We start from the raw sequence: 12,195 nt of genomic DNA, 5'->3' as shown, positions 1-12,195 counted from the left end.
TACCATGGTCACCACTAGGCTGTGGAGGGTTGTCCTGTGTGACTTTTTTTTTTCGATTTTTCTCCCCCATTGTACTTGGTCAATTACCCCACTCTTCCAAGCTGACCCGGTCACTGTTCCACCCCCTCTGCCGATCAAGGGAGGGCTGCCGACTACCACGTCTCCTCCGATACATGTGGAGTTGCCAGCCGATTCTTTTCACCTGACAGTGAGGAGTTTCACCAGGGGGATGTAGCACGTGGGAGGATCACGCTATTCCCCCCAGTTCCCCCTCCCGCCTGAACAGGCGCCCTGACCGACCAGAGGACGTGATAGTGCAGTGACCAGGACACATACCCACATCCAACTTCCCACCTGCAGGCACGGCCAGTTGTGTCTGTAGGGACACCCGACCATGCTGGAGGTAACACGGGGATTCGAATTGACAATCCCTGTGTTGGTAGGCAATGGTAACTACAGTGTAGTTTGCATCCTGCTGGCTGGAGGTCCTTACCTCAGGCAGTCTAAATTCCTCCACTCCTGAGCTCAGCTTCTCCTTCAGGGCACTGTTGGCCTGCTTCACAGACTGGATCTACACAGCAAACAAACCCATGTTGTCAGTACAGTTCAATACCACACGCACGCACGCACACACTCACGCATGCACGCGCGCACACGCGCACGCACACACACACACACACACACACACTTGGGTCCTGCATCCTGGATAGAGCCATAACTACACTCATGGCCCATCACTGACTCATCATACTGACCTTGTCTTGCCAGACGCTAATCTAGACCATCATACCGACCTTGTCTTATCAGACGCTAATCTAGAACATCACACTGACATTGTCTTGTCAGACACTAATCTAGAACATTATACTGATCTTGTCTCATCAAACACGAATCTAGAACATCATAGTGATATTGTCTTGTCAGACACTAATCTAGAACATCATACTGACCTTGTCTTGTCGGAAACTATTCTAGAACATCACACTGACCTTGTCTTGTCAGACGCTAACCCAGAACATCATACTGGCCTTGTCTCATCAGACATTAATCTAGAACATAATAGTTGATCTTGTCTTGTCAGACACTAAGCTAGAACATCATACTGACCTTGTCTTGTCAGACACCAATCTAGAACATTATACTGACCTTGTCTTGTCAAACACTAATCTAGAACATCATACTGACCTTGTCTTGTCAGACACGAATCTAGAACATCATACTGACCTTGTCTTGTTAGATGCTAATCTAGTATAGTATCACTAATCTAGAACACACTCTGTTTTACCAGTGGTCACTTGAAACTTTCACTACTCTGCACTTCATAAGAGACACAAAGATTTCAAGAGCGAATGAGCAAAAAGAAATTAAAATGGAACAACCTAAGTATCCAAATGAGCTGCTTTGTCATTTGTAAGCCAGACTTTGTCAAAAATCACATTCTAGTGGCTCAGCCAAATAAAGTCAGGCTCAGGCCTGAAGCCTGAAGCCTGTGTTTGAATTTCACTTCTCTTTTCACCCTACATGTTATGACTGTCTATCGCTACTGTCCAATAAAGGTTAAAATGCCCTAAAAATTAATCTTACAAATAAAAATATAAATATACCCGCAAGCAGTGATTCCAAGGTTCAACCCCACAAAGACCATTAGACGTGAAAGCTTCCACAGCTTAATTAAAAATATCCACCAGGTTTCGGAAGGGGGGGAGGAGTCGGCTTGTGTTTGTCACATGCTATACATCTCTGCGTGTGCCGGGAAAACAGGCATTGGCTTGGTTCGCCTTGTTACAGAGATGGCGAGGCGGTTCCTTCGACACTGCCGGTCGGAGAGATGCAGTTGGCGAACGAATAAATTTACAAAAAAAAAAAATATATATATATATATATATATATATATATATATATATATATATCTACCAGGTTTGGTGATGCTTGGACAAACTGTCATTGATTTATGGCCAAATGTGCGCCAGCCCCATGCACATGTTTGAAACTGGGGGTTACCCCTATTGAGCGACTAACTGAAATAGTTTTACACACTTATGAAACGTCTTGATGCATGCTCAATATTCCAGGTGAGAAAATCAAATAAAGTTGAAGCGGTTCATCTGGACACAACGTTTATTGACAGACATGTTTCATCACTTATCTAAGTGCCCTCTTCAGTCTAAACTACCTGCAGGCATCGCCACCCTACTGTATTGTTTAATTATAGCGACTATTCCCTGATCCTCTGTGAATAGTACACATGGCCTTTGAAACACTAGTTAATGGTCACATCCTTTTTTGCATATGAAACGAGTTGTTGGTTTTGGTCGTTAGGCAACTGTCTTGTACTGTATTGTTTATAAGAGTGGGGTACCTGCAGTCAGGTGAGACTGGAGAGGTTATTTAGATGAGTGATAAAATGTAGCTGTCAATAAACACTGTGTCCTGACGAACTGATTCAACTTTCTTTGACTGTTATGAAACATATCTTTTGAGCTGTGTTATGACTGGATGAACACTTTCTGATTTATAGTCTGGTTTGTGTAATGCTGGGCCCTTTTTTGCATTTGTAGCACCCCCTAGTGGTCGGTTTGAACAAAACGTTCATGGTATGCTTCAGGTACTCATATGGGCATATCCTGCAATTTTTATGATTATTGGCCCAACGGTTGTTGACTTTGGTCTATTTATGTCCTGGGCCACGCCCTTATGAAGTTCACTGATCAATATCTTGAAACGTAAACAAGATAGCAACTAGCTTCATACAACTTCTGATAAGCTTGGTCCAACAATGATCCACAGTCGCAGTGATATCAACTGGCTTCATACAACTTTGATAAGCTTGGTCCAACAATGATCCATAGTCGCAGCGATATCAACTAGCTTCGTACAACTTCTGATAAGCTTGGTCCAACAATGATCCATAGTCGCAGTGATATCAACTAGCTCGTACAACTTCTGATAAGCTTGGTCCAACAATGATCCATAGTCGCAGTGATATCAACTAGCTTCGTACAACTTCTGATAAGCTTGGTCCAACAATGATCCACAGTCGCAGTGATATCAACTAGCTTCGTACAACTTCTGATAAGCTTGGTCCAACAATGATCCATAGTCGCAGTGATATCAACTAGCTCGTACAACTTCTGATAAGCTTGGTCCAACAATGATCCATAGTCGCAGTGATATCAACTAGCTTCGTACAACTTCTGATAAGCTTGGTCCAACAATGATCCATAGTCGCAGTGATATCAACTGGCTTCATACAACTTTTGATAAGCTTGGTCCAACAATGATCCATAGTCGCAGTGATATCAACTGGCTTCGTACAACTTTTGATAAGCTTGGTCCAACAATGATCCACAGTCGCAGTGATATCAACTAGCTTCGTACAACTTCTGATAAGCTTGGTCCAACAATGATCCACAGTCGCAGTGATATCAACTGGCTTCGTACAACTTTTGATAAGCTTGGTCCAACAATGATCCACAGTCGCAGTGATATCAACTGGCTTCATACAACTTTTGATAAGCTTGGTCCAACAATGCTTTGCAGTCGCAGTTGGACCTACGGCTTAGGAGAGGATAAAAATGTGTTTTTCAAAAAATTAAAAATGGCAAAAAATCTACTCAGTTGTACTTTAGTGGTTCTTGAGGCAAATTTGTAGAGCGAGAGGTGTACGGGTAGCGTAGTGGTTTACTCTGTTGCCTACCAACATGGGGATCGCCGGTTCGAATCCCCATGTTAACCCCGGCTTAGTTGGGCGTCCCTACACACAATTGGCCGTGTCTGCGGGTGGGAATGTGGGGATGTGTCCTGGTCGCAGCACTAGCACCTCCTCTAGTCGGTGGGGCACCTGTTCGGGGGGGAGGGGAAACTGGGGGGAATAGCGTGGGATCCTCCCACATGCTACGTCCCCCTGGTGAAGCTCCTCACTGTCAGGTGAAAAGAAGTGGCTGGTGACTCCACGTGTCGGAGGAGGCATGTGGTAATCTGCAGCCCTCCCTGGATCGGGGGGGGGGGAGCAGCGATCGGGATGGCTCGGAAGAGTGGGGTAATTGGCCGGATATATTGGGGAGAAAAAAGGGGGAAATTTTTAAAATTAAAAAAAATTGTAGAGCAAGTATAGATGAATGTTTGTACCAAGTTTTGTGTGAAGCGGAATTTGGCGTAGGAGTTTTACCTTTCCAAAGTTCAAAATTTTGAGCTTTAATTATAGCACCCCATCAGGCCGATTGGGGTCATATTTCTTGGGCAGCACTTGTACACAACTTCAAATCAATGTGCAAAATCTCACGTCTCTATCATTTACTATGTCATGGGCATTTGCACAAACATTTCTGAAGAAGAAAAACAACAACATTAATAATAAAAAAACCAGCACAAAAACAACAGGGTTTCAGCTCTTCTGGCTTGAACCTGAAAATACAAAACTTGACAAAAACCAATACTTTGCAATGTGTAAGCCCAACCACCACAGCACATCCACAGTAAAACCACAACCATCACATCTAATGTCCGTAAACCCCACAGCAGAGGTCAGCACACATCTCGTCTCAAAGAGCAACAAGGGGGCGATTGAGGAGCAGTAAGTACATTTAACTCCAATCCTGGACAGCTCCACAATGTCATGATTCAGGTAAGATTTTTTTTCAACCACTACCTGGAGACAAAAAGATGGCCTTTCAAAGCAAATCAAGAAAAAGCACATTGTGCAATTTACAATCAATATTACACCATGGAGGGCAGCACGGTGGCGCAGTGGTTAACGCGGTTGCCTCACAGCAAGAAGGTCCTGGGTTCGAGCCCCGGGGTCGTCCAACCTTGGGGGTCGTCCCGGGTCGTCCTCTGTGTGGAGTTTGCATGTTCTCCGCATGTCTGTGTGGGTTTCCTCCGGGGGCTCCGGTTTCCTCCCACAGTCCAAAGACCTGTAGGTCAGGTGAATCGGCCGTACTAAATTGTCCCTAGGTGTGTGTGTGTGTGTGTGTGTGTGTGTGTGTGTGTGTGTGTGTGTGTGTGTGTGTGTGTGTGTGTGTGTGTGTGTGTGTGTGTGTGTGTGTGTGTGTGTGTGTGTGTGTGTGGGCTCAGGCAACAGCTCCTCTGTTTCCTGAGTCACAATGTGGGCTCAGGAGGAATAGGAGTACTGTGGACATGGTGTTCACAGCACGGCAACTCCAGAAGTGTAGGGAGCAACACCAGGTCCTCTTCATAGCCTTCATCCACCTGTCAAAGGCTTTCGACACAGTCAACAGGGACATCCTAATGGAACATCCTCCTGAAGTTTGGCTGTCCACGAAAGTTTGCCAACATCCTTCAAAGATTTCATGTGGGGATGATGGCACGTGTGCCCATTGGAGGCCAGGAATCCGAGCCCTTCAGGGTGTGCACCCGGGTACGTTAGCGGTGCATCCTTGCTCCAGTTCTTTTTAACATCTTCCTCCTGTGTGTGACATTGCTGCTCCACGAGGAAATCAGGAAGGACGGTGGGGTTACTGTGGACTTCAGACTAGATGGAAACCTATTTAACATCCGTAGGCTCCAAGCGGTCACAAAAATGACATCTGAGCACATCATCAAGTTACGGTATGCAGATGACTGTGCAGTTGTGGCCCACACATCCGAGGCACTGCAAGCTACCCTTGCAGCTGCTACAAGGGCGTATGGTAGGCTGGGGCTCTCTATAAATGTGACAAAGACCGAAGTAGTATGCCAGTGGGCATCTACTCCTCCATCTCATTCACCAACCTTCACCATCTCCGACAAACCACTTGCAACAGTGGAATCCTTCAGATACCTGGGCAGCTTTCTCTCTGACGACTGCAGCATCGACAGGGAGATGCAAAACCGGATTAAACAAGCGTCATCCTCTTTTGGCAGACTTAGGAGAAGGGTCTTCAAAACAAAGACCTCAACCTCCACACCAAAATATCTGTACTTGGCAGTTGTCATCACGACTCTCCTCTACAGCTGTGAGGCGTGGACCCTGTACAGCCACCACCTCAGGATGCTTGAGGCCTTCCACATCAGATGCCTACAATGCATCCTGAGGAAAACCTGGCGTGACCGAGTGCCCCATACTGAAATACTCCGCAAGACCAACTGCATCAGCATGGAGGCTACCGCCACCCAGCACCAACTTCGCTGGCTCGGTCACGTCATCAGGATGCCAAAGGAGTGCTTACCGCATAAAATGCTGTATGGCCAGCTACATCTTGGCTGCTGCTTGGCAGGGGACCAGAAAAAATGGTACAAAGACCAACTGAAGACCATCATGAAAAAGTGCGGCCTGAACCCGAGCCAGCTGGAGGACACTGCTGCCCAATGCGCCATCTGGCGGCAGCTCTGTCAACAAGGGGTGCAAAAGCTCAAGAAGGACTGAGGTGATCGATGGACCAGGAGACGTCTGAAGAGACATGAAGCCAGTACCACACCTACACCCTTAGTCAGTGCTGTCACCTGTTCTGTCTGTGGCAAACAGTGTGGATCACGGATCGGGCTTTACAGCCATAAGAAGACTCACAAGTGACAGAGGCAGGATTGTCATCGTCGGACACGACGGACAACCTTAAGCAAAGCAAGCAAGTAAGTGTGTCGGCTCTGTGATGGCCTGGCAACCTGTCCAGGGTGTCTCCCCGCCTGCCACCCAATGACTGCTGGACTAGGCTCCAGCATCCCTGCGACTGAGAGCAGGATAAGCAGTTAAGACAATGGATGGATAGATGGATTACACCATGGATGCATGTGTTTTATAATGAAACTGTCATCAACACTGATTAACAGCTGATTAAAGTGAGTTAAAAGTTCTTCTGCTTCAAGATGGATCACAACAGTATGACTACTGAAAATACTTGTGGATTTATTACTACTAGAAATGTAAAATCATTATCCATCCATCCATTATCCAAGCCACTTATCCTGCTCTCAGGGTAGCAGGGGTGCTGGAGCCTATCCCAGCAATCATTGGGCGGCAGGCGGGGACACACCCTGGACAGGCCACCAGGCCATCATAGGGCTCTCTCTCTCTCTCTCTCTCTCTCTCTCTCTCTCTCTCTCTCTCTCTCTCTCTCTCTCTCTCTCTCTCTCTCTCTCTCTCTCTCTCTCTCTCTCTCTCTCTCTCTCTCTCTCTCTCACACACACACACACACACACACACACACACACACAGGGACAATTTCGTACAGACAATTCACCTGACCCACATGGCTTTGGACTGTGGGAGGAAACCCACGCAGACACGGGAAGAACATGCAAACTCCACACAGAGGAGGACTCAGGACCACCCCCAAGGTTGGACTACCACGGGGCTCGAACCAAGGACCTTCTTGCTGTGAGACGACCGTGCTAACCGCTACGCCACCATGCCGCCTGATCATTATTTTTAATCTTAATATAACATTATGAATAATGAAAATGTTCATTTCAGATAGGTGAATTAAAACATATCAAAATGGGAAGACAATGGAGCACAAGTGCTGCTGGGTCTTTGGGGTGGTCGCATACAGGTGCTGCTGGGTGTTCGGGGTGGTCACATACGGTTGCTGTTGGGTCTTTGTGGTGGTCACATACAGGTGCTGTTGGGTCTTTTTGGTGGTCACATACGGGTGCTGTTGGGTCTTTGTGGTGGTCACATACAGGTGCTGCTGGGTCTTTTTGGTGGTCACATACAGGTGCTGCTGGGTCTTTGTGGTGGTCACATACGGGTGCTGCTGGGTCCTTGTGGTGGTCACATACAGTGCTGTTGGATCTTTGTGGTGGTCACATACAGGTGCTGCTGGGTCTTTGTGGTGGTCGCATACAGGTGCTGCTGGGTCTTTGTGGTGGTCACATACAGGTGCTGCTGGGTCTTTGTGGTGGTCCCATACAGGTGCTGCTGGGTCTTTGTGGTGGTCGCATACAGGTGCTGCTGGGTCTTTGTGGTGGTCACATACAGGTGCTGCTGGGTCTTTGTGGTGGTCACATACAGGTGCTGCTGGGTCTTTGTGGTGGTCACATACAGGTGCTGTCGGGTCTTTGTGGTGGTCGCATACAGTGCTTACAGTGCTGCTTGGTCTTTGTGGTGGTCACATACAGTGCTGTGGGTCTTTGTGGTGGTCACATACAGGTGCTGTCGGGTCTTTGTGGTGGTCGCATACAGGTGCTGCTGGGTCTTTGTGGTGGTCACATACAGGTGCTAATGGGTCTTTGTGGTGGTCACATACAGGTGCTGCTGGGTCTTTGTGGTGGTCACATACAGGTGCTGTCGGGTCTTTGTGGTGGTCACATACAGTGCTGTGGGTCTTTGTGGTGGTCACATACAGGTGCTGCTGGGTCTTTGTGGTGGTCACATACAGGTGCTGTCGGGTCTTTGTGGTGGTCGCATACAGGTGCTGCTGGGTCTTTGTGGTGGTCACATACAGGTGCTAATGGGTCTTTGTGGTGGTCACATACAGGTGCTGCTGGGTCTTTGTGGTGGTCCCATACAGGTGCTAATGGGTCTTTGTGGTGGTCACATACAGGTGCTAATGGGTCTTTGTGGTGGTCACATACAGGTGCTGCTGGGTCTTTGTGGTGGTCACATACAGGTGCTGTTGGGTCTTTGTGGTGGATTAAGGTGAGGGACATGGCAATATCAGTCTTTCCTGACTACACCGCACAGGTGGCCAAGGCCCGCACAGCCTTCAATGGTGTCAGGCAGCAGCTCAGAGGTCTAGAGGGAGTCCAGTTTGGTATCTCTCATCCTGCCTGACTTTGTATCACATATAACGGCATGGAGAAGATTTTCCTGGACCCAGAAGAGACCAAATCCTATGTAACGCAGGCCATTATTCCTCATGCTGTTCGAGTGGACAGAGACACCATCCAAGTTACTTGATGAGGTCCAGACCAAAGCGAAGGAGAATAAACTGATAATGACACCTTGATTCCACATCTTTTGACACTTGGAAATATAACTGTGTTCTCTGATGCTAACAGTGGGCACAACAGTTACGTGAGTATTTACTCTGGACTGTTTTGTTTCAATATTTCAGAGGTTTGGTGCTCTTTTTAAGGGCTATATTTTGATACGCATGTTTCCACCTCAGGTTTGGGCTATTTTTGCCTGATGTCATTATTAATGTTTTTGCTGTTGCTGTTACTTATGTTACTGATGATATTGTTTTTGTTTGCTGTTATAAGGTTTTTACTATTCAGACTATTATTACTTTTTGTGCCTTACATGTCTGACAAGGCATGTTCTGCAGGCCCTAGTTAGCGTAGCAGTTTCCCGGACAACAAGCATTTTTCATGTGCTTTTACTTCCTTAGTTTAAAGGAGGTTGGTGTGATCTTCCATTTCGGGAGAGATCTGAATAGGGATTTAGGACTTTTTTCTCTTTTTTTCCGTTTCTTTCTAATTTGTTTTCCTTTTTTCTATTTTTATAAAATTTTTTCATTTGGAAAAGACTAAACATGGGAACTATAAGCTATTCAGACCCATACCACTTGATTCCATTGCACAGCTTGTAATAAAGTACAGCATCACCTAGTTCCAGTACTTTAGGCTCTATTTGACTCACCAGTTGGAATATTAAAGGAATCCACTGTTCGATTAAATGCAGTCATGTGTTTGCAGATCTAAACTTCCTGGGCTCAGAGATTTTTTTTTTTCAAGAGACTCACCTTCGCACTATGAATGCACCAAACTTGAGAGAGGCTGGATTGGGCAGATATTTTGTTCCAAATACGAGGATAGGTCCAGAGACACAGCCATGCTGATCAAAAAGGGAATCCCTTTTGTTCCAACTTCAGCAATTGTTGATAAGAATGGCAGATACATAATTGTTGCTGGTAAACTTTTTGGTTCACAGATTGTTTTAGCTAATGTCTATGGTCTGAACTGGGACAACCCACAGTTTTTCTCCCGCTTTATAGCTAAAATACCAGATCTCCACACACACCATCTAGTTCTGAGAGGCGACTTCAACTGCATGCTGCACCCAGGCCTGGACAAGTCCAGACCTAGACCTGATAGTGCGATTTCCAAATCCGGTAAGGTTCTTCTTTCATTTATGGACTCATACAAACTTACAGACCCGTGGAGAAACACAAACCTTACAGCTAAACAATACTAATTTTTCTCACCAGTTCACCACTCATATTCACGAATGGATTTTTGCTAACTCGATAGCGGTTTTCTCCCGTTAGTCGCAAATTGCCAGTACCACAGCATTGTTATCTCTGACCACAGCCCGGTTCAGTTAGATATGCGTTTCCCCAATAGTTTAGCACTGTAGCGCACTTGGCAACTAGATCCATTGTTGCTGTCCAGTGATAAAATTCATCAAGTTTACAAATGAGCAAATTGATTCCTATCTAGACATTAACTCGACCCCAGGTATGTCGTACACTATAATTTGGGAATCCCTTAAAGCCTACCTTAGAGGACAAATTATCTCTCATTCAGCTTTTGAGAAGCAGAAACGCACAAAACGCCTTTCAGAACTGTCTACTCAGATAAATATAGACATGAGATTTTCTACTGACCCAAAATCTGAATTATACAAGGAACAGCTACTGCTACAGACTGAATTTGACAACTTGTCAATCAGACATACTGAACAGCTTTTATTTAAATCAAGACAAACATTTTATGAACATGGCAACAAAACAGGTAGACTGCTATCCCATCAACTTAAACAAGCGGAGGATAACAGAGCTATTCCAGAGATATGTGTGGCACCTGGCGTGACTTCCATACATCCCATAACTATTAATGAGTTTCAAAGAATTTTATTGTAATCTCTATGCAACAGAGGCCAATGTAGATACTTCTGAGGTTAATACTTTCCTTGAAAAAATAAACATTCCAATGATGGACCCAGAAATCCAAAGCAGCCTTGAAGCTACTATAACATGACAAGAAATCACTCAAGCTATCAACTCGATGCAAAGCGGCAAAGCAGCAGGGCCAGATGGGTTCCCCATAGAATTTTATAAATCTTTTTCTTCAAAATCATCTCCCGTCTTGTGCTCTATATACTAAGAAACACTAATGGAACAAAAGCTACCTGAAATGACGACACAGGCAATCATTTCGGTTATATCAAAAAAAGGCAGATCCATTAGACTGTGGTGCCTATCGGCCTATAAGCATTCTGTGTTCTGACTATAAAATTCTCACCAAGATCCTCTCCCAATGCGTTGAAACTGTGATTTCTACGATCATTGCACCAGACCAAACAGGTTTTATACTGGGTAGGCAATGCTTCGACATCATGCGTAGACTGTTTAATGTGCTCTGTTCTTTTCATTCAACCCAGCAAGCAGAAGTTGTACTCTCCCTAGAGGCCGAGAAAGTTTTCGATTGGATCGAATGGAAGTACCTTCTGGCTGTTCTGGAAAGATCTGGATTTGGCCCAGTATTCATTACATGGATCAGACTACTTATGCAACCCCAAAGGCGTCAGTGCGAACCAATTCCATATGCTCAGACTATTTTCTCCTCCATCACGGTGTTAGACAAGGTTGCGGCCTATCTCCATATTTATTTAATATTGCTATTGAGCCCTTGGCTATAGCCCTTAGAGCAGAAGGAAAGATAGCTGGCATCGTGAGAGGGGGGCCCCATCCATAAAGTTTCACTTTATGCGGACGACCTCCTTCTCTGCATATCTGATCCAGTAGAATCCCTACCTCGGCTTATAGATATGTTTCACCACTTTGGAAGACTCTCAGGCTATAAATTAAACTTCTCCAACAGTCTGCTTTTTTCCTATTAATCAGAGAGTGTTAGGCTTAACTACAATAACGTTCCATTTAAGCTGGAACACCATTAATTTACCTATCTAGGAATCACTGTTACGCGATCTTATAATGATCTATATGGCCATAACTTTAAAAACTTACTGGACTGTACAAAACTAGATCTTGTGAAATGGGCCTCACTACCGGTTTCCTTGGCAGGCAGGGTTAATACACTTAAAATGACAGCACTGCCTTGTTTCCTGTAGCTGTTCCAAATGATTCCTTTCTTCTTACGTAAATCGATGTTTCGTGACATTGACAGTCACATCTCTTCATGTTTGGAATAGATCCAGGCCACGATCAAAAAGATCCATTTTGGAGATGCCTAGGTTAATGGGAGGTCTGGGACTGCCTAATTTTATGTTTTACTACTGGTCAGCCAACATAGTTAAATTAACGTACTGGATTGCAGTGTTTGACAATATAAGTGGCCCCACCTGGGCCCTTA

General features: G+C 45.4%; 1 protein-coding gene across 1 annotated transcript in view; it reads right to left on the bottom strand.

The window, feature by feature from the left end:
• The window catches only part of rcor1 (REST corepressor 1), a 93,698-nt gene that overhangs the window by 35,015 nt on the left and 46,488 nt on the right, over positions 1-12,195 (bottom strand). Inside the window, exon 10 of the mRNA XM_056295591.1 lies at positions 494-571. Within this exon, the coding sequence (XP_056151566.1) occupies positions 494-571 (78 nt within the window). The remainder of the gene's footprint in view (positions 1-493; positions 572-12,195) is intronic.

The sequence above is a fragment of the Lampris incognitus genome, chromosome 16, assembly GCF_029633865.1.
Source record: "Lampris incognitus isolate fLamInc1 chromosome 16, fLamInc1.hap2, whole genome shotgun sequence".
NCBI classification, from domain to species: domain Eukaryota; kingdom Metazoa; phylum Chordata; class Actinopteri; order Lampriformes; family Lampridae; genus Lampris; species Lampris incognitus.
This window is presented reverse-complemented; position numbering and strand designations above follow the sequence as displayed.